At 26.4% G+C, this 23,291-nt stretch overlaps 4 protein-coding genes and 1 long non-coding RNA gene across 19 annotated transcripts in view; 1 reads left to right on the plus strand and 4 right to left on the minus strand.

Moving 5' to 3' along the window:
* LOC147910453 (uncharacterized) overlaps positions 1-1,096 on the plus strand; it is a 132,944-nt gene extending 131,848 nt beyond the window's left edge. For all 5 annotated transcript variants that reach the window (XR_015548309.1, XR_015548308.1, XR_015548307.1 and 2 more), the window contains one exon: positions 262-1,096. This is a non-coding gene — a long non-coding RNA (uncharacterized LOC147910453). The remainder of the gene's footprint in view (positions 1-261) is intronic.
* LOC105144597 (odorant receptor 13a-like) lies at positions 246-6,426 on the minus strand. Of its 3 annotated transcripts, XM_011053578.2 has the most exons (8): positions 6,338-6,426; positions 5,632-5,901; positions 4,514-4,982; positions 4,346-4,445; positions 3,922-4,041; positions 3,146-3,301; positions 2,733-2,948; positions 1,963-2,247 (listed from the first exon to the last, which is right to left on the minus strand). In XM_011053578.2, the coding sequence occupies exons 1-7, from the start codon at positions 6,366-6,368 to the stop codon at positions 2,895-2,897; spliced, it is 1,200 nt and encodes a 399-aa protein (XP_011051880.2). In that variant the 5' UTR covers positions 6,369-6,426; the 3' UTR covers positions 1,963-2,247; positions 2,733-2,894. The 3 variants fall into 3 exon arrangements, with proteins under 3 accessions (XP_087272206.1, XP_011051880.2, XP_087272201.1); XM_087416075.1 differs by lacking the exon at positions 3,146-3,301; XM_087416080.1 differs by lacking the exons at positions 1,963-2,247; positions 2,733-2,948; positions 3,146-3,301 and adding an exon at positions 246-333.
* Positions 6,427-6,765: 339 nt separating this feature from the next.
* On the minus strand, positions 6,766-10,576 carry LOC105144577 (odorant receptor 13a-like). 5 transcript variants are annotated; one of them, XM_087415734.1, is made up of 8 exons: positions 10,481-10,576; positions 9,768-10,037; positions 9,127-9,595; positions 8,132-8,231; positions 7,856-7,975; positions 7,592-7,774; positions 7,192-7,264; positions 6,766-6,860 (listed from the first exon to the last, which is right to left on the minus strand). In XM_087415734.1, the coding sequence occupies exons 1-7, from the start codon at positions 10,563-10,565 to the stop codon at positions 7,211-7,213; spliced, it is 1,281 nt and encodes a 426-aa protein (XP_087271860.1). In that variant the 5' UTR covers positions 10,566-10,576; the 3' UTR covers positions 6,766-6,860; positions 7,192-7,210. The 5 variants fall into 5 exon arrangements, with proteins under 5 accessions (XP_087271860.1, XP_087271864.1, XP_087271862.1 ...); XM_087415738.1 differs by lacking the exon at positions 6,766-6,860 and having other exon boundaries at positions 7,072-7,264; positions 9,768-9,911; XM_087415736.1 differs by lacking the exon at positions 6,766-6,860 and having other exon boundaries at positions 7,072-7,264; positions 9,768-9,998.
* A 1,076-nt stretch (positions 10,577-11,652) lies between these two features.
* On the minus strand, positions 11,653-16,326 carry LOC147910460 (odorant receptor 10-like). 2 transcript variants are annotated; one of them, XM_087416087.1, is made up of 7 exons: positions 16,031-16,326; positions 15,513-15,656; positions 14,862-15,330; positions 13,862-13,961; positions 13,616-13,735; positions 12,198-12,353; positions 11,653-11,840 (listed from the first exon to the last, which is right to left on the minus strand). In XM_087416087.1, the coding sequence occupies exons 1-7, from the start codon at positions 16,179-16,181 to the stop codon at positions 11,787-11,789; spliced, it is 1,194 nt and encodes a 397-aa protein (XP_087272213.1). In that variant the 5' UTR covers positions 16,182-16,326; the 3' UTR covers positions 11,653-11,786. The 2 variants fall into 2 exon arrangements, with proteins under 2 accessions (XP_087272213.1, XP_087272216.1); XM_087416090.1 differs by having other exon boundaries at positions 15,513-15,782; positions 16,031-16,149.
* A 650-nt stretch (positions 16,327-16,976) lies between these two features.
* LOC105144567 (odorant receptor 13a-like) lies at positions 16,977-23,024 on the minus strand. 4 transcript variants are annotated; one of them, XM_087415641.1, is made up of 7 exons: positions 22,060-23,024; positions 21,302-21,571; positions 20,757-21,225; positions 19,457-19,556; positions 19,240-19,365; positions 18,077-18,232; positions 16,977-17,175 (listed from the first exon to the last, which is right to left on the minus strand). In XM_087415641.1, exons 1-7 carry the CDS (start codon positions 22,145-22,147, stop codon positions 17,113-17,115), a joined length of 1,272 nt encoding a protein of 423 aa, XP_087271767.1. In that variant the 5' UTR covers positions 22,148-23,024; the 3' UTR covers positions 16,977-17,112. The 4 variants fall into 4 exon arrangements, 3 of the variants coding, with proteins under 3 accessions (XP_087271767.1, XP_011051851.1, XP_087271785.1); XM_011053549.2 differs by lacking the exon at positions 16,977-17,175 and adding an exon at positions 17,846-18,006; XR_015548146.1 differs by lacking the exons at positions 16,977-17,175; positions 18,077-18,232 and adding exons at positions 18,266-18,836; positions 19,003-19,117 and having other exon boundaries at positions 22,060-22,775.
* Between the last annotated feature and the right edge of the window lie 267 nt (positions 23,025-23,291).

The following is a 23,291-nucleotide window of genomic DNA, read 5'->3' on the forward strand; positions in this document are numbered from 1 at the left end:
TGAATTTATTGGAAAAGATAAACTGTCAATACATATATTTCTTGATTAGTAACAAGATAATTTAGTTTTTAAATAAATAATTAATGATTGTGCATTACATATATGCATACAATACATGTATCTATATATGCAACATATATATAATACATATATATAATTATGCTATAATATATAGTGTTGTAAAAAAAATAATTTACGTACCATATATAACTTACATACTGCAGATATTCAATTAAAAATCTCACTTCTTTTTGTATTTAGATAATGTCATCGTGAAGATTGAGTTGCTGTTTTCAAAGCAATCAATGCGTTGCAGTGATCCATCATTAATCACTGTAATAGTTATTGAAATGAAGAATCATTTTCTTGAAGACTTAAGTGTCATATGTTTGAATTTATTAAAGTATAACTTTAATTTGCAATACTGAAGAGAAGATTTAAACCAGATTATCTATCTATTAATACTTTAATTAAAATTATTTAATATTAATAAATTATTATTCATTTATTAAAAAATATCTGTCGCGTGTACAAGATATTTTACCTACAATTATCTATGTATTTGTGTTGTACCAATTAATTTATTTCATGATTTTATGCATGAAAGTATTAAAATATGTTTATAGAAAAAAATTATAGTTTAAAAGATATTTTATATTTTATTCTGATATAATTTTTTTATACATAAAGTATCTCATAAACTATATGACTTTTTGATATCTACACCTTTCATATATGTGTGTGCAGAATAATTAATTATAGAAATTATACTTATAATGTGCAAAGTAATAACATCGTTAAATTATTATTACGATAAATATTATTACGATAAACATAATATCTAATATTTTTTATCAATATTTTCATTTTATACGTTGCTGCGTGATGATTACATGATCAAATATGAAGAATGGGAAATAATGCAAAGATAAAAATATAGAAGCTTAAACATTTAGAATATAGAAAAGTTAATAATAAGATCATTGAGAGAGCAGGGGTTCTAATTTTTATAATAGAGATTTTGCTATATATAATTGCAGTAATTCAATATATGTGATAATGAGATTATTAAAAATAGATGGGTGAGTATAAAATGTTACCATCATAACATTCATATATGCTATTTGGCAAATGCAATATTATTACCTATAGGTGCGTTACAGGTACAGACATATGTTTTTATAATGTTATCGTCTTCGAACGAGACTCTTTGTATAATTGGGGTCGAACCCTTGGCTCGTTTGACCATTCAATTATGTATCAACTTGCGTGCCTTGGTGTAATCATATACAACCGATCATGCATGCGTGAGAATATATCACATGTATGACATTGTACTCTCGTAATTCTTGTTATTTTGATGATGACTACTTTGGAAAAATATAAAGAGGGATAAATGTGATTTAAACCCTTCTATGATAAATTTTCAAGAAATGTCTAGAAATGTAGGATTGGATTTGACCCAATACTGTTTTGTTCATATTTGATCATTCAATTGATAACAAAATGAGTAAAAAGAAGTAAATGATATATATCGTGAAACTTCTTTTTCTGTTAAGACTCCTAAGTAATCACCTCAGCTATTTTGAATCGTGACGTCATAAGCGAGAAACATTGATTTTTCTTGCATGCCATTTGTAAAGAGAATGAAATGAAATGCGATGAGATCGCATTAAAACATTTGTAAAAAATGGACAGAGATCCTTATCCTTATCTCCCTTAACTGTATATAGACTTCTGAAGTGAAAATAGGCTATGTATGCGCATTGAGTAAAAACTAGTAGATGCACTTTACGTTTCTTTTATAACTACTTAAGAGTCTTAAACAAGATCTCATTCAATCTCTTTTATCATAGAAAAGCTAATTATAAATGGAAATTATATAATATTGGGGATGCTGCTTCAATGACTTTGATCTTGACATTGTTGTCAAGGTCATGATCTTGAGTGACCTCCAATATGTTTTAGCTGGTAGTTATTATTTGTTAAAAATTATTGACGAAACAATTTTCATAAATACAATAGAATGTAATTTTTTAACATATGGCATATATTCTACTATATATTCGACTATATATTTTGCTAGATAGTTTAATGCTCTTCTTTTATACCAAACTGAGGTAAAGTAGATATTTCAAGTGAAGCGAAGTCCATCCCACACTCTTCCCTGCCTAGGAGCGTTCAACTTTCTATGCCAAGCGTCCATTCCACACTTCTGCATAAGGATCTCCGATCTTCTTTACGGAACTATAATTTAAATTATAACATTTCTTTTATTTTCTAATATAGCTAAAATTGAACATTTCTGTGTTAAATCTTATATTAGTCAAAATATTACAGACAATAATTAATTGTGATTCTTAATAACTTTTTAATGAATAACGAATAACAGTTAAATCCTGTTGGAGATCACTGAGGGCCATGATCTTAACAATATATATCAAGGTTGTCTAGTCAAGTTTGTCGTTCAAAGTAAAAATTTATTATTGAAATTACACTTTAACTTTAAATATCTCAGAAACTAATATCTGAGAAACTAAGAGATCGCCACTTAATTGTTAAGGCAAAGTTATTCAGGATTATGACCTTGACAACATTTCTCAAGATCATTGGAACAGCATCCCCCATACTGTATAATTACCATATATTTTTTAAATAATTCAATTTATAAAAGGCAGAAATTTAAATTGATTTAAGTTCACTTAAATTTTAATCTAAATTCAAATCTGTACCTGAATGTAGTATAAAATCCGCATTATATTATATTTTATCTCGTGCAATAAGATTCATAATTTATTTGCAATTAATATATAAATACTTGTAGAGTTCTTAAATTATTATGTTCTATTAAAAAACGTATAATGTTGAAAAATATTTAGATTTATCTTTATTTATTAACCCTTTGTTGTATGCAAAACAGATATATAACCAGCTGACGTTTTCATTAACTGAAAAATACACATTTAGAAGTAATATAATTAATAACACACTCTATGATTATAAAGTTTAACATTGTGCAATAAATACAATAAAATAAAGTATAGATATACATATAAAATTTATATGATATAGATTACTGCACGGGAAATATCACAATAACAATTAAATATTTTATAATGCAATAATTATAATTAAAATACTTTACACCGCAAAATGTTGCCATTGTCATCGGAAACACTTTTCCAGCGGTAAGATAGACTGGTTTAGTATTTCTTATCAATAGAAACAACAAATCTTTCGCAATTTTTGGATCCACGGAATACCATTTATTATTATATGCCGCATAATATATTTCATTACACTTAAAAATCAAGAATGTTTTTAGATACCGATTATTATGTGCATTCAAGACCAGTGCGAGTTCATGTGCAGATTATATGTACAATCATACATTATGTAAGTATATGAAGATACTAAATGCAAAAAATTATCTACTATATATTTAAACTTTTGTATGTGAATAATATCAAACAAGATAAAATATTTTAAAATATAAATAAAATTAAAAACTGTATGGCAAAAGGAAAATTTTACTAAAATATTAGTAGCAATTCTGTATGCATTAGTTGCACAATTAAATAAGATAATTATATCACGTATTCGTATAAGATTGTAAATTAACGTATAGATCATAGATTAACATGCATATACAGATTAAGTACAGCAGTTAATAATAGTTTTTCAGAAAAAAATTGCTGCAGATTGATTTTATATTGAAATTCTTCTCTTTTATACATTTTAATATACACAATCACGATATTTATATTTCTAAAAAAACGATAGTAATCTTTTAAATAATAAATTTAAACTAATCACATTAAATGTCACTAATTATTTTAACATTATGTAGGTAATTATTTTGAAATAAATTGTATAATATTATATATGTAAACGTTTTATAATAAAAAGAATAAAACTCACCCGAGCCATTAAAATCTCACCCAAGGCACAATAGAGACACATATGCGAAAATATAGTGAAAACGTTGCATATAAAATATATCAAGTGAGTGATCGATAGATTATTTCCTTCGTCGAATAGCTAAATAATTTATGGTACGTGTTAAAGATATATGGTAATATTCTCATATTGGCAATACTTTAGATGTTTGTAATATTTAATTTAATAACACATAATATATTAGGTGTTGGAATTAATTCGTAGCGTTTTACAAGTGATGGGAAGTACTTTCATTAATGTATTTTTTAATGCTCATGTGAAATAAATAACATTTTTTCATTAAAAAACGCTACGAATTAATTCCAACACCTAATATATTTTTTGTTTATAAATTATCAATATCTAATTTATACAAATAAATTTTTATTTATAATTCAATACTTACGATAATTATTCGGAAGCCATAGAAAGCGAAAAGTATTGCAAAGTATAAAAATAACGCTAAAAGTGTTATATTATACGTATCTTCAATAACGCCAATGATTCTATAAAATATATTCCTTGTATTATGTATATTTAATTAATAATATATTTTATTCATAAAATATCAAACCTAAGTAAACGAATGTGCTTTATCATGCAACTTTTCAGCATATTGCGAGAATTGATATATTTATCCAAACGTGTCAAACGATTTTTCAAAATGTCTAATTGACCGCATATATGAAAAATTAATAATCCAAGGAAATTATCGATTCCAGTATAAGACATAATGGCAAGAAGAATGTAAACAGCTTGACTAATAAACGTTATTTCGTATTGCGGTCTTTTAGTTGTGTCGTAAATATAATACGTTTGTAGAGGCATTGGCTTGCCTGGATCAGTGATATTGGGAGTTAGTCTCATTGATATTCCAAAGCTTGGGAGAATAATAATAAAAAAACATGCTAGTCCCATTATGCAATAGGCGCAAGTAATAATAATACGTGCAGTGTACGCTCTTCTAATCATAACATTTCTGTCTTGCACACTCTTCGATTTTATCCAATCTTCCGCGATCATATTCATGATTGGTACGATAGCTTTAAAATTGTTAATATTAAAATTTTAAATACGTACTTAACAGTAAATATAATTCAATTGAAATTACAACTGTGATAACATTAATCTTAAGCAATAACAAGTTTAAAATAAATAGACAGATATAAAGCTATTAGGTGTTGGAATTAATTCGTAGCGTTTTTAAATGAAAGAATGTTATTTATTTCACATGAGCATTAAAAAATACATTAATGAAAGTACTTCCTATCACTTGTAAAACGCTACGAATTAATTCCAACACCTAATATAAATATTACTTTTATAATAGCTTTAATAACAAAAATAATATTTAAGTAAATAATAAAAACAAATAGTAAATAGCAAAATAAAAAGACTTAATAATCTAAAATGTTTATTACACTGTAATTATAATTTAAATAGATTTTATTCATTATTCATGCAAATGAATGAAATTATTAGATTGCCTGGAAAGTCTAAACTGATTTGTAAGCAAAATTTAAATAAAAAGTTTTCTTGTTAGAAAAAATTTGTTAGAAAAATGCATTATTTTGTTCCAGAATATCTTTCAAGTAATTTTGTAATTTCTTTGACGTAAAAGTATTGGATTTTTGAATGTCAATTATTGAACATCTGCAGAGACTTTCCAGACAATTATTTAATTTTGTCTACCTTCCTTCTTCCACCAAAAAATTACGATTCTTATCGAACAGCTTATTGCCGGCAAGGTAAATTGTAAATTGTCTAGCATTAGCATTATGTCTCCATAAATTCTTATGAATGAATGTATAGAAGGAATCAGTACGCCACACGTTACGGACAGAAAAACAATAAGCACTCGAATATTGCACATTAATTTCTGTCGAGTGTTTTTTGCGGTTTTAGGCCAAAGTCCAATAAAATCTAAAGCAATCCGATTTAATTTCACCGCCCATTCGAAATCTACCTGTAGAAACCTTAATAAATCGAAATTCATATAAAACATAATCATAAATACTCACAAATAAATCCACAATTAGAATAAAATAAATAAAATGTTATTTAACAGAATGTACAAATAAATATTATAAAATATTTAAAAATAACTTTTTATGAATTATTAATTATAAATGTATTTATGAATCATGTTTTGATTACACAAAATCAAAGATTCCCAAAAAATATCGTTCCAAAATAAGAGTATCATACATTTACTCTAGTTAAATTAGCTAGTTTACTATTTTCTAATAAATAATTCTGTACAAAAATAATTAATTAAAAAAACTTGTTATCATTAATAAAATACATCTTAAATCCCACTGCTATTTGCACACATTATAAATATAATAAATATATTTTCATAATATCTTTTTTTTTAAATTGCAGTTTCGATGAGCACCTTGATATCCGGCATACTTTGAATCATCCATGTCGAATGTTATCTACAGACTGACTGCTGTTTCCTTTTTATGCAACAACGTTACCTTCTATTTAGCAAGAAGTACTGTTTGCGCATGCTCTTAATAATTCTTGAAAGGACTGAACGAGCAGCGAAGTATTTTAAATATTCTACATTGCGCGACCCTCGTTTTATGTTTCTCAGAAGTTTTCTGCACTCGAACATAGTGTAAAACTTAGGGATAAAAAATATTCATAATAAGAGGTAGATATTTTTCTCAAGTTAGCAAAAAAAAACGTATTTATATACACTTGTTATATCCCACGTTCCGGTTGCATCTTTGCTGTAGTTATTAATAAATTTTGTAAGAAAGCATCAGTTATTCGTTTCGTATTTATTAGAGAAGATACATTTGTAATATCTTCGCTCTACCTGAGTTGTGTAATGAACATCGAGTTTGTATGCTTTTATTTTATACAATATATCGACTATTTAGTACAAATTAAATCCTAATAATTAAATCCTGTCAAATAAATTATATTATATATTATATTTGTAATATAATTTAATATATATTAAATATGAAATAAATATAATATTTAGACGTTATATCTGACATTACATGGCATATACATTTAATGTTTATATTAAAAATATTATTCTCTTTTTCTATAAATATAATATATAACAAATATATTAATTAAAAATATTTATATAAAATAAAACACATTGAATTGAATAATGTAAATATTTTATTTCTATAATCAACATATCTCTGTTACGTTCTATTCATAATTACTTAACTAAAATTATTTACATCTATGCTTTGCATAAATTTTCTAGTATGAACGTACTGTAATTTTTATGTCTTCTTTATCTTTGACTTGCTAATAGAAATGATATATAACCAGCCGATGTTTTTAATAACTGTAACATATTTTCTATGTAGACAATACAAATAACAGAAACAATTTTTTAATTGATAAATATATTGTATAATTGAATATTTAAAAACATAAAAGTATTACTTTGTTAAAATAATTAGAAATATATATTTATATGATTGTTTTGTTATCTTAATTTAATATTTTTGTGTTAATAATTAAATACTTTAATTTGGAAATAGATGGAAATAGACAAAATTAAATATTTTCTTTCTAAATATTTTTTTAAAAAAAGTATATTATTCAAATATTTTTCAAATTAACTATAAAAATAATTTATAAATTTTATATAAATTATTAATAATCTTACACTGCAAAATGTGGTCATTGTAAGTGGAAATATTTTTCCTGCAGTGATACGGACAGGTTGGCTAGCTCGTATCATTAATAAGATAAGACTCCTTGCATATTGTGGTTCTAATTTATACCATTCGAGATCGCACAGAGCACGATATATTTCTTCGCACTTAACGTGAATATGCGTAATAATATACTGATATATTGTATTAACTACATACTATCTATACTGTTACAAGGTATTTATATAAATTACATTAAAAAATTTGTAACTTACTTGCATTGTTATAATCTCCCCGGCACCGCAATAAAGGAAAGTATGCGAAAGTAAAATAGTGATACCAATTAATGGAAAACATAATCGTGCAAAAGAAAAATCAGTCCCTTCGGTAATCACCTGAATAATATACCTTGATAATTAGTAAAAATTAATAAATCCTAGATGGTACATCAACAATCCGCATACTTCGAAACAAAAAATGAGATAGTTAAAAAATAAAAATATATAACATGTATACTTAATATTCTTAATTGGCATTATGTTTAAACTTACAGTAAGTAATAAGAATCCATGTAGACAAAATACAATGCCAAAATAAAATACTAAGCTTAACATCATAAAAGTAAAAGTATTTTCAATAATACCAGCGAATCTATAACAATTTTAAAAATTACATGATTAAGTTCGTTATATACAAGTACATATACATCCTTCGTATATAGAATAAGTAAAAAAAAATTTACTAGATTAATATTAGATTAAAGTTAAAAAAAATTACTAGATTATTAGCTTGCTAAAAATACAAAAACAGTTTTTACAAATTTATTCAGAAGTATATCATTTTTCATAATATAAATAGTTAATAATCATTCGCTATCAGTCTTCTAACTATTGGATTTAATCTTGATACCATTTAGACAAAGAATTCATGATAAATCGATTTTCTCAATATTTTTGACTCGTTGTTTTCGAAAAATGCTTTATTGAACGAAATACCGTAGTCAAACAATGCAAAATCAGAATTGTGTGCAGAATGGAATAGAATTTCAATTACATCTAAACAAATGGTACCGAGACCAAATCCGGCAGCTAGCAGAATACTGGTAAGTTATTGAATAAATAAATAGTTTTTATTTTGAAAAATAATTTAATTAATAAATTTTTGTGTAAAAATCGTTTTTATATGTAAAAAGGGCATATGTAAAAGGGAACTATTTTAACAATCTAATAGTAATGTTTTGTAAAAAAAACCTTTTATATATTTCCTCAATTAATTATGACACAAAAATAATTATAAAATACTTATCACATACTTCAACAAATCTTAATAAATATTATTTTATAATTATTTTTAATATTTTTATCATTTTTTACAATGCTAATAATATAAAATTAGAAATAAAAATCTCTTATTATTAAATTAATTTTATTAATTTTATTAATAAATTATTAAATAATTTTTTATTATAGGATTTTTATTTGTAATTGAGTTTGCAATTGTATAATTATATAATGATGAATATAATTATATGTGTACATGCCAATACCTGATAAGCCGTATATGAGTCATTATGTTATGACTCAGAATATAAATAAAATTTTGACATGAAATCAAACTAGTTATACGGCTTTTAAAGTTTTCCAATTGACCACTGAAGTGAAGAATTGAGAATCCAAGAAAAGCATCTACCGAAGTGTAAGTTACAGCGGCTAAGAACACTGTAATAGCTTGAATAATATACGTTAGTTCAAATTGCGGACTTTTATCTACGTTATAAAAATAATAAGTCTGCAGCGGCAACGGCTTGCCTGGGTCCGTCAGATTTGTCAAACGCCTTAACGATAAACCAAAATAAGGAAGAACGATGACCACAATAAACGCCAATACCATGAGAACGTATCCGCTGATGACAATAATTCTAGCAATTTGTGCTCGTCTCATCATTACATCCCTTTCCTTTCTTGTCTTTAATTCCATCCAGTCTTCCGCCATCATTTTTATGATGGATAAAAGTGCTTTGAAATATAGCAAAATAATCACTTGTAGAACCGTCACATATTGTTTCTTGTTTTAAAACATAGCAAGTACCTTTAAATATACGTTTTACATTATGTTTCATATCTTTTGTATAATAAATAAACTTTCTTCATATCTTCGTGCCACATATAGATATAATTTCATCTGTACCTGTTCGTTTGCACCGCATAATAATAAGTTTCAACGAGACCACCAGCAAAGGTAAAGTAACTTGGAGATTGTCTACCATAAGTAATATGTCTCCCCAAACTCGTATAAGGGAGCAGGTGAGAGGTATACCAGAAATAAATGTTACTATAACGAAAATAATGATCACACGGAGATCGGAAGAGAAGATATTTCTGGGTACTTCATCGCTCTTGGGCCATAATCCGATTAGTTCTAAACCCAAGCGATTTAATTTAATCGCCCACATAAAATCTAGTTACATATTAAGATTAAGAGTTTATCAAAATTTATGACATCTTGAAATAACAAATCCAAAATTCAAAATTTAAAATATCGATGTTGGAGTTTTTTAATTTTATCAACACGTGAAATAATTAGAATTATAAAACAAATATTACAAAAATATAGCAATTAAATTGCTATATTTTTACATATTGGCATAATAGGTCGGGATTGCATGTAAATATTTTTGCGATTGTGTCTAAATCGTAATATTTTTTAATTATGAATTTGTAATAATAATATTAAAAAGTGTTACAATTTAAACATTTACAGTCATTTAGAAAAATATTTACATATAATCTCGACCTATTAAATATTTATTTTAAAATACAATTATTTTAAAATATAGTAATTTAGAAAATTTTCAAGAATTTTTTTCTTTTAAACGAAAAAATATAATAAACGTTCAATACCTTTATACTGTGAATGTTTGGTAATGTCCATGCCGAAGACTAATGCGAAGACCCTCACCCCACTTGTTATAGTAATGCAAACCATGATTATCACGCATGCCCACAATACCAGTACAACAACCTGGTTGTTTCTCCGAAGAATGCATTAAATATTACAAATGCTACTTCCAATTGATAACAGCTGTTTTGTTTCGTTTCAAAACTTTACGAATAAAAACGTAACGTAATCATTACGCATGCTCACAATACGAGTGTAATGACCTGGTTGTTTCTCCGAAGAATGCATCAAATATTACAAATGCTACTTCCAATTGATAACTGCTGTTTCATTTTGTTCCAAAACTTTAAGAATAAAAAAGTAACATTCTAAGAAGAAAGGGTATCGTGCTGTGTACGACATCTATTATCACCACTTCTCGAACTGTACGCTAAAAGTTTCTTCGTACTTTGTTATGCAATGATCATATCCATCTCGTATTTAGAGATGTACGTGTGGTAGTGTTTTAACTTTTATACTTTTGCAGAAAGGCCGTAGTATTAAAAAAAATTTAAGACAAAAAGTGCGATACGAAAGAAAAAAATGTAACGTTCCATAAGCTATACAATTACTGCAAATAATCATTGAAAAGATATAGGTATTTCTTAATAATACTAGATGAATAAATGTACATTACCAAATAAATGTATAATATTATCGCTAATATTATCGTGTCTAAAGAAATATAAAGAATTATATTAGGTGTTGGAATTAATTCGTAGCGTTTTTAAATGAAAGAATGTTATTTATTTCACATGAGCATTAAAAAATACATTAATGAAAGTACTTCCCATCACTTGTAAAACGCTACGAATTAATTCCAACACCTAATAATATATATAAAAATGTAATATATAATATAAAATAATAAATAACAAAATATTAAATATTATATAATAAATATATAATATGTATTTAATGTTTATATTAAAAATGTTTACTCTTTTTAAAAAAATATATTAAGGTATTATTAGGTGTTGGAATTAATTCGTAGCGTTTTTTAATGAAAGAATGTTATTTATTTCACATGAGCATTAAAAAATACATTAATGAAAGTACTTCCCATCACTTGTAAAACGCTACGAATTAATTCCAACACCTAATATATAAAATAAGAAACATTGAATTAAATAATGTAAATATTTTATTTCTTATTATTTATATTAAATCTCTATTACATCTATACGTAATTTCTTAAATGATTTTTATATCTACGCTTTTCATAAATCTTCTGATATAGATATATTGTTCTAGAATAATTTGGCATCTTCATCTTTGATTTGCTAATAGAAATGATATGTAACCAGCCGATGTTTTTAATAACTGTAACATATTTTATATATATATGACAATATAAATTACAGAATAAAATTATCAAATTTAATTGATTAATATACAATTAAAAAATAAAAAGATATTACTTTTTGTTGAAATAAATAGAAATATTTATTTATGTATTATTTTATTATATTACTTTTGTATTTATATGTAAGTAATTAAGTACTCTTTTAATTTAGAAATACCTATACTAATTCTTAATGCAAATGAAACAACTTAGCTTGTTATAATATCTGTTTTTAATATCTGTTAAAAATGTACGTAATATAAATAGTGAAAATTAATTTTTTTAGATTAACAATAAAAGTAATTTATTTTTACGTAAATTATTAATAATCTTACACTGCCAAATGTGGTCATCGTAAGTGGAAATATTTTTCCTGCAGTAATATGGAAAGGTTGGCTAGCTCGTATCATTAATAAGATAAGACTCCTTGCCTTTTTTGGTTCTAATTTGTACCATTCAAGATTGCATAAAGCATAGTATACTTCTTCGCACTAAATATGAATATATATATAATATGTATACATATATGTTATTATATATGTTTACACGTGAATATATACAGACTCTGTGTCTCAGACAGGATCATCTCTTGTGAGCAAATAGAGCGAATTAAACTGAATAAAAAAGTTACATATCAATTTTCACGATAGTTAATGAGATATTATTAATTTCTAAAAGATCACAAAATAAATGTGCGTATTCATCCAGCCTACTACCAAATGCAAGCGTGCAGTGCGATATGTGATCGCCTAGCGCGATGAGATATTTTCTCACACTGCTCGTACGTTGCCAAGATTGATTGGTAAACAATTTCTCGCATGCCTAGCAACTTAAGATAATGATTAATCCTATCTTGTTATGCGCTTGTAATTAGCCGTGCTATTCATCGATTTTTAGAACTTAACTATTAAAAATTGCAAAATAATAGAGGACTCTTTTACTTACAATTAATTTAGTCCGTTCTACCTGCTCACGAGAGATTTTATAGGTCTCGAAGACTCTATAATGACGTATATGTATACAGGGTGACATTAAGTGTATTATATCATTGTTTATAAATAGATAAGTAGAGAGGGGAGCTGAAAAGTACTGTATAATTTTGCAATTTTCGCAATCAATCAAGATATTAATTACTAAAGATCGTCGAATAAACGCGTATCCATTCAATGTAGTGAGATATGTTCGCCCAATAATGATGCAAAATTCTAGCCTACTTGCAGCATGGTTAATAGTATGAAGAAAGACATAGGTGGGCACGCAATGTACGCGCAAGTATATATGGATATGGATACTACTCATAGTAGTGCATGTGCCTTCTTATGTCCTCTTCTTATTATTAACGATGCTGCAAGCGGGATGGAATTCGCATCTATTCCATCCAATGCTCGCGGTGGTGATCTTCTGGCACGAAATGCGTCAAGACTAATTGTTTACTACTAGCGCCAGGCGACCGCAAGCACAATTTGTGCGGACGCATCTCGTCGCACACTTACGATACAAGTAAACCGAGCAAATACAGACTTATTCGGTGATCTTTAGTAATTAATATCTCAGTAATTATTGTGAAAATTGCAAAATGATAAAGGCCTTTTAGTTTAGTTCGCTTTATCTATCTATGAATGATAATACACCTAATGTCATCCTGTATATGTACATGTATATTTATATCATTGCATTTATAAGCGTATACGCATACTATTGTGTTACAAGACATTTATAAAAATTATTTTGAGAAATTAAATTTGTAACTAACTTGCATTGTTACAATCTCTCCAGCACCACAATAAATGAAAGCATGCGAAAACAAGATAGTGATACCCATTAATGGAAAACATAATCGTGCGGCAGAAAAATTACTTCCTTCAGTAATCACCTGAATAATAAATCTTTCTAATTAGTAAAAATTAGTTAATAGATATATCAACACATATGATTTAGTATTAACTAATTCTGCAAATTTAAAAAAATAAAAATACGTTAATTCTAATTTTTAACTTACAGCAAGTAACAAGAATCCATGAAGACAAAATGAAATGCAAAAATAAAATAATAAGCCTAATGTCATAAAGGTAAAGATATTTTCAATAATACCAGCAAATCTATAAAAATGTTTTAAAAAATTACCTTATTATATTCTGCCTAAGACTAAAAAAAAAAAATTATTATATTGCCTTGTCAAAAAGAAATCTGTTTCATTTTTAGTTACAAAAACAGTTTTTACATACACATTTTTTTAAAAAATAACGATAATTAAGATAAGTATTATATTAAATTTTTATTATATTAAATTTTTAATGATATATATATATATATGTACGACTTTAAATAAATTTGTTATTATATTTTTATAAACAATAAATTTATTTAAAATCTTGAAATAATAGTCTTTATTTTAAGAAATAAATTATATTCTTTTTAAAATAAATTTTTGTTTAAAAATCGTTTTGGCATATAAAAAACTACAGGCTATACTACTAACTAGGACAATTCAGAATTTTGGCAAAAATAACTTTTACACTGTCTCTATTAATTATAATAGAAAAGTAGTTAAAAAATATTTATTGTATATTTATTGTATATTTTAATAAATATATTATTTTATCTTCAATTTTAATATTTCTTAAAATTATTTTTAGACTAATAATGATAATAATAATAAATGTAAAATTAGAAATAAAATATGATATAAAAAGAATTTCAAGAAAAATGCGAAAAATATTTGTCTTACAATTTACAGATAAAAAGGTACATGTAATTTTGATACGCTTAGTTACTAATTATTTAATTATTATTTTTTTCAGAATGTTTGTAATTAATTTTGAGAATTTTTTTGAAAATAAACGTAAAATGCAAAATATTCTATATTAATTTAATTTTACTATCAAATTATTAAATTTTTTTTTTATAAGTTATCTTGAATTTTATTTGTAATTATATAATTATAATTACAATTGATAAAAATAATTACGTGTGTACACACAATGTATATATGCATATACCTGATAAGCCGCATATGATTTGTTATGTTGTGACTCAGATTATAGATAAAATTCTGGCATGAAATTAAATTAGTTATACGGCTTTTAAAGTTTTCTAGTTGACCACTCAAGTGAAGAATAGTGAGTCCGAGAAAAGCATCTACCGAAGTGTAAGTTACGGCGGCCAAGAAAATTGTAATAGCTTGAATGATGTATGTTAATTCAAATTGTGGGCTCTTATCTATATCGTAAAAATAATAAGTTTGCAGCGGCAGCGGCTTGTCCGGATCCGTAAGATTTGTCAAATGCCTCAACGGTAAACCAAAATAAGGAAGAATAATAACCACGATGAACGCCAATACCATTAGAATGTATCCGCTGATGATAATCGTTCTAGCAATCTGTGCTCGACTTATCATTATATCCCTTTCCTTTCTTGTTTTCAATTCCATCCAGTCTTCCGCCATCATTTTTATGATGGATACAAGTGCTTTGAAAAATAGCAAAATAATCACTTGTAGAACCATCATAATATCATAGTATCGACTTTCATTTTAAAGTTAGTAAGGCACAAATACCTTTAAATATATTTAATTTTCATCTTTTTATCTTTTGTATATATATATAATAAATGAACTTTCTTGATATTTTTGTATACATAGATAATTTCACCTGTTTGTTTCCACCGTAGAACAACAAGTTTCAACGAGACTACCAGTAAAGGTAAAGTAATTTGGAGATTATCTATCATAAGTATCATGTCTCCCCAAACTCGTATAAGGGAGCAGGCAAGAGGTACACCAGAAACAAATGTCACTATAACGAAAATAATAACCACACGGAGATCAGAAGAGAAATTATTCTTAGATATTTCATCGCTCTTCGGCCATAATCCAAGCAATTCTAAACCCAAGCGATTTAATTTAATCGCCCATGTAAAATCTAGCAAGATATTAAAATTATATAGATATATTAAAAGTTTATCAAAATTTATGACATCTTAAAATAAAAAAATCCAAAATTTAATATATTGATATAGATACCTGTCCCTATATTCTGTAACTCGTTATGCAATCGTTATTAACTCATAACGACTGCATAACGAGTTATAGAATACAGGGTGCTATTTGAAAATTTTCAAAAAACTCTCACTCTTTCTTCTAAACAAAAAATACATAAACATTTGATACCTTTATACTGGGAATGTTTGGCAATGTCCATGCCGAAGACTAATGCGAAGACACACACCCCACTTGTCATACTAGTGCAAACTATGATCATCACGCATGTCCACGATACGAATGTACGATAACAACCTGGTTGCTTCTTCGAAGAATGCATTAAATATTACAAATGCTACGTTCAGTTGATAACAGCTATTTCATATTGTTCCGAAACTTCATAAAAAAGTCACAAAAAGTAACGTTCACGCTAATAAGAAAGAAGGTATATTGTGCTGTGTTAGTGTACGATATCTATTATCGCTAACTCGTCAAACTATACTTTGTAATACGACGATCGTGTTCACTTTGTATCTAGAGATGTACATGTGGTGTTGCGTTTGAATATTTTTGCAGAAAGGCCATAGATGTTCAGAAAAACTTCAGATAAAAAGTGCAATGGAAAAAATTCAGTGTCCCATAAATTATACTGTGAATAATGTGAATAATTATTGAAAAAACATATTGTTTTAATAATATAGAAGTGAATAAGAAGTGAATAAATGTACATTATCGTACGTAAAGAATTATAATAGATATTATTGTATTGATGGTTTGCTAACACAAAAAAATCTTTGTATAATTTATTCTTTAATAAAATCATAATAATTACTAATAAACGTAAATATATATCTTTTTTTCTAATGAATTTGCATATTATATTTTATTATAGACGCGCCGATTTTACGATTCTATTTATTATTATAATAATTATAAAATATGTTTATTTAATTATTGATTTGTTTATTACTAAAAAAACAATATGTCATAAGTTTAATTGCATGTTCTAAGTTTAAATATTTAATACTAAAAATGTTACAGTCAATATTCACATTATCTGGAGATACGGTAGTGTTTCAGCGCTAAGACATGGCGTGAGACACTGCCGTACAATTTACAGTAAATAACAAATTTATTTTCAAAAGGATACTAATGTAATTATTTATTAATATTTGTAATTATTTAATTTGATATTAATTTAATATTAAATTATATTAATATTTTTCTTATCTTATTTTTCGAATAAATATCTAATATAGCGCGCGCGTTTCTCATAATTCAATTTCGCGCTTTGCTAGTAAAAATGATATGTAGCCAGCCGATGTTTTTAATAGCTGAAAAATATTCCTTTATTTAAAAATACTATAAAGTAAGAGAGCATTAAATTAAAATTTTTAATTTTTTAGAATGTATCAAATACATATGTCAAAATAAATCAAGATTTCCCTTTCTAAGAAAGAATTCATTTATAGTAGTATTAAAGAGATCCTCTAAAGTTTGTCTGTTTTATCGATTAAATGCAATAATTTTTGTAGATCTTTATGTATCATTTTTTTATCTGAAAATCAAGAATTAAAATATTTTCTACAATATAACGTGTTTGTATTTCACAACTACAAAGAAATTATAGTGTACAGTGAGTTACAGAAAAATTGCAATATTTTTTGGATGAGTTTCGGAATGTAGTCTGCCTACTGCAAAAATTTCTCACTTATGGATCTAACCATTTACGTTTAACCGCTCTATAAGCAAGGTTGAGTTCCGAAACCCATTGAAAAAAATAGTGTTGCAAACTTTCTGACCCAGTGTACAGAATCATTCTTAACATAAAATATAGAGAAAGATTCTATTTATCTCATTAATACATTTTAATCATAATAAATATAATTGTTTAAAAAGTCTAAGCCGCGAAATTGTAAGAACTATACCAATAACAAGTTCCAGTCTTCCTTACATAAAAATAACATCGAATTCTTATAGAATTGAATTTATTGTTAGACGCACCTAATTTGATATGAAAATCCTTTACAAAAATTTATACATATATGAGCGATGTTGATGTATAGTAGTATGTATTGATGTCACATAAATCATATGTGTGTAAGTCTCATTGAATTGGTAAAATAGTGATTCCATCGGAGTTTGATCTTCAGATTAGGGGATCTCTTTAATTAATAATGTCTTAATTTTGTGCGTGCAAAGAGATATAAGATTTTAAATTATTAATAATCTTACGCTGCAAAATGTGGTCATTGTTAATGGAAATATCTTTCCCGCGGTAATACGAAAAGGTTCATTAGCACGTATCATTAATAAAATAAGATATTTCTTCTTCCTCGGTTCCAATTTATACCACTCAAGATTGCATATAGCACTGTATACTGCTTCGCACTTGATACACATAAACATATAAACGCACATATAAATGTATCAGTATTTTTTATATTATATTATGTTTGATGAAACTAATTGAAATATTTAGTATACATTTCATAAATATAAATTAACATTAATTATGGTTTTTAATTAATTTTCTATTTCTGTTTAAAGAAATAAAAACAAAAAAGAAAAAATATATTCTAATTTTACTTAAAATTTATAACAATAACATTTATGAGATGCAAGAAATTAGATGAGTGGAAGTCATTTAACATGTTACGATTGACCACAAGCTACTCATAGTGTCCATCCAGTGGAAAAGTCTAAGTATCTATCACTAAGTAACTGTAATCAGTCACAACATGATCAAATGAGACACTTCCGAATAGGATAGGTCTATATATATGAATATGCACAACATTCTTAAATGTTTTTCTTAAGTGTTTAATATGAAATTACTAAGCTTGTTATAATGCATATATACTCTCTAATAAATTCACATAAATAAAAAAAACACTTCGATAGTTCTTCATAATAATATTTCTTGTAAATTTATAGAATTTTCAATTCAAGATGTAATTATTTATTGCTCTTAAAACATAGCCCTAAACCAAAGCTGGAATAGTAATATCACAAATTAAATTGACAAGCAATTTAATATTATTGCTGCAAATAAGCATCTTAAATAAGCTAGACAGCTGTTAATAATTTGATGCAACAAACATCTTAAAAAATTGTAAGTAATTTATTGCAAAAAATATTATTTCAACCAAAATTCGAACCCGGATGTCTCGCATTCCTTGTAGGTTCCTCTCAATTTGACCACCGGAGGCATGTAATAATATTACTCTCTAAATTCTTTGGACTGGAATTTTACTCCAAAGAATGAGATTTACTCTAAAAGTTTTAGAGAGTATGTATACATATACATAAATGTAAATTTGTTACAATGTAAGATAAGTTAAAAAATGCTAATTTATAGTTTATATGTTTTAGTAGATAGAAATACTGCAACTTACTTGCTCTGCTATAATTTCCCCTGCACCACAATAGAGAAATGTATGCGCCATTAATGTAAAGATTCCAATCACTATAAAGCATACTCTTGTAAGAGACATGTGACCCATCTCGTTCCCGGTAATCACCTGGATAACATGTCTTGCTAATTAAAATTTATTTTTAATTAATTACATAATTAATTTATATTTTGTATACACTCTTCTCATTCACACTTACAGTAACAAATAAAAATCCGAATAGACAAAATACAATACCAAAATAAAATACTAGTCCCAACATCAATAAGGCGAATGTATCTTCAATATTATTGGCAAACCTATAAATGTAAACACATTTAGATAGATTATGTTAAATCAAAGATATAGAGTTGATTGCGCCGTGTATAAAATTGGTAAACAAAAATGAGAAAGATAGGACATGAAAATGGCCAGTTCCTGGCATTTTAGGGATTAGTTTTTGAAGTAAGAGAAATTTTACCTTAAAATATTGAAACATCTTACTATATTATAAAAATTGTTCAAAATAGTTTTTTACTAATAGCCTGGCATCATAGATTTTAACCGCACATATATATATATATTATTATCAACTAAATAAAAGAGATTGAAAAACCTTTAATAATTCTAAAACTAAGTATTTTTTTTATGTTTAATGTTCGAAAAATGTTTATTACTTGTTTTATTAATTGTTTGATATTGTTAAATAATAAAAGTCTTCCTGTCTCAAAAACTAAGCGTTTCTGCATCCATGTTTATATAAGCTTATTTTAATAACTTATTTTGATTGATGGGAATACATTCCTAGAATATTTAATACTTATTTATTTACATCTTGCACATGTGTGCGTTTAATAATTACGTAGATTAATGTCTCAATAAACAAGTTATTTGACATTAAAAACAATATTTTGACGTCCAAATGGCGACAAATAACGTCAGTTTGTTTGCTGGAGTGCCATTCAATATTATAATACCTATTATAGTTATACAATACTGACATTTTCACATTTTTGTCGTTTTATATTATTTACGTTTTATATTATCTTTCATTCAATTTTTATCTACAGATTATTTATGTTGGTTCTGAGTATACATATAAAATATGTGTATCACATATATTATACATATACATATTATATATATATATATATATATACATTCAACAGTTAAAAATTAATCAAATTATGCAAAGATAAAGAACCCCGCACTAATCTTATGTAAAATGGATCCCAGTCAAATTGACTGAAATTTTACTATAATCATGATGTCCTCATCAAACCTCATCAAATGACATCCTCATGGGCACAAGGTCCAAAAATGGACAGTTTTCGAGATAAATTAGATATCAAATATGGCTAAATTCCAACATTTGATTTTCAATATCTCGAAAATCCAGTTTTTCCAGGGCATCATGATTCATTTTACATAAGATTAGTGCGGGGTCCTTTTACAAAAACTTTACTACATTTAATTTTGAAATTTATTAATGTTATGACAACTATAAACCATAGAGAAACCTTATTATCCGCAGATGAGTTTGTACATTATTACACAGAGCGCTATCAAAATCCTTGCACGATGTCAAAACGGTCAATCGATGTTTGAAGTTCTCCAATTGACCACAGATGTGAAGGATCAAGAGTCCAAGAAAAGCATCTACCGAGGTATAAGTCGTTGCACCTAGAAACATCGTCGCAGCTTGAATCACAAGCGCGATCTCAAATTGTGGACTCTTATTTGTATCATAAAAGTAATATGCCTGAAAGGGTAATAATCTTTCCTGATCCGTAAGATTTGTTATATATCTGAAGTGTAGTCCGAAAGCAGGAAGAATAATTAGCACAATGAATACGAATATCATCAAAAAAAATCCACAAATTATAATCAATCGCGCAGTTTGTGCTCGTTTAATCATCACGTTTCTTTCTGCGTCCATCTTTAATTCCATCCAATCTTCTGCCATCATCTTTACGAGCAGTACAATAGCTTCAAAACATAAACTCATATATAAAACATTTACGGTTATGAAGCTAAAGTATATTAGTTTTAGACATAACTGTACCTGTACGTTTCCACCGTAGAACAACAAGTTTCAACGAGACTACCAGTAAAGGTAACATAACTTGGAGGTTGTCTACTATAAGTATCATGTCACCCCAAACTCGTACAAGGGAGCATAAGAGAGGAATAATGGATAAAAAAGTTACTATAAAGAAAATTATGCCCACACGAAGATCCGAAACGAAGGTATTCTTAACTGCTCCATTGATTTTAGGCCATAAACCGACTAGTTCTAAACCGAATCGATTTAGTTCGATTGCCCATATAAAATCTAGCGATATTTCAATGTTAATAAATTTATTAAAATTTATTGAATTTGTTTTATGTTGTTCAAATATAACAAATATTTGAAAATTAAAAAAAATTTAATAATAATTTAAGAATTTATAAAACTGATATATAATAATTTAATAATATTTAATTTTTTTTTTAGTTTTGGTATGTATGTATCCGAAATTAGCTATATTTATAAAAATTGAAAAGTTTCGTAATTCTATCACAAATGTTAAATTAATCAGTAATTAAAATTTTAAACTCTAAATATACATTTGAAACAAAAAAAAATTCATATGTAAGTTAAATAAAAAAAGGTTTCATAAGATAAAAAATTTTTCGGAGTGTAATATATTTATATTTACAAAACTGATACTAATGTTTAGCAATTTTTAGTTTTATTAATAATATATTTTAATAATTCAAAAGTTTTTACAAAAGTTATTTTTATTACAATTTAAAATATATGATAAATATATTTGATACCTTTGTAATCTGAATGTTTGGTAACGTTCATATTGAAGATTAATGCAGAGAATTCGGTTCTTGCACCTCCAGAATTCAAAATGGTCATCACGCATGCTCATGATGTATAAGTATAACAGATGATTACTTTGTCGAGAGATACATTAAATATTACAAATACTATTTCCAGTTGATAGCACTTTTTTAGTTCGTAAAAGAACTTTACGGTCATAAGAACTGATCATAAAAAATGCCAATAACTGTGAAGCGATAAAAAGAGAGACATATTTTATCATAACAGGATCGTTGAGACATATGCCTGTTATACAAGCTTCCCCTAACTTCATAATGTTTTACGCACGCATAGCACTTTGTAGCCAGCCACGTGAATTCATTGAATTTTTAATAGATCCATGTAGAGGAAAGAGAACATAAAAAACTTCGACTAAAACGGAAAAGACGAAAAAACGTTTACACTAATAAAAAGAGAAAAATAATGTGTTGTATACAATAAGTACTACCACCAATACGTCAAATAATACGCTAAAAGTTTCTTCATATTTTATAATACTCGCGTGTTGTATGATAATCGTGTTCACTTCGTAACTAGAGATATATATATGTAGTTGCGAGTAATGAGTAGTTGCATTTTAATGGCTTTTGCAGAAAGGCCGTAAAAATTCAGAAAAATTTCGAACAAAAAGTGTGATGTGAGGGAAAAAATTAGCGTGCCGTAAACTACAGGTATACTGTGAATATCTATTGAAAAAGTTTCTTGATAAGTGAATTATTCACTTATCAACAAATATATCTTTTTAAGACAATAATATCATAATATTTTAAGATAGATATAAATAATAAATTTATTTCTATCTTAAAACGATATTATTAATATAATTATTAATTTATATTGTAATTATTTAATTCAAAATATATATATTATTACTTTTTTTTCATCTTACTTCTTGAGTATATATATATAGCTATCGTATTGATTGTGGTGCCAGCAGTACTTCCAGCATGCAGCTAGCAGTACCGCAGCTAACATACGCAAGTACACAAATTCAGTTTTCCAGCACTCTAGCAGAGAAAAAAGCGTCGTGTACCTACGGCTTCGTATGTAAGAATAAAATTTTGTTACGTAAGATGTTTTTTTCAATAGAATATATTTAACTTATTATTTTTATTGTTTTTTTCAGTTTTATTTTTATAAAATCATAAGAAAAAGATATTATACAATTAATTTAAACACA

This window comes from Acromyrmex echinatior, chromosome 2, assembly GCF_024713525.1.
Source record: "Acromyrmex echinatior isolate Ae372 chromosome 2, ASM2471352v2, whole genome shotgun sequence".
NCBI lineage: Eukaryota > Metazoa > Arthropoda > Insecta > Hymenoptera > Formicidae > Acromyrmex > Acromyrmex echinatior.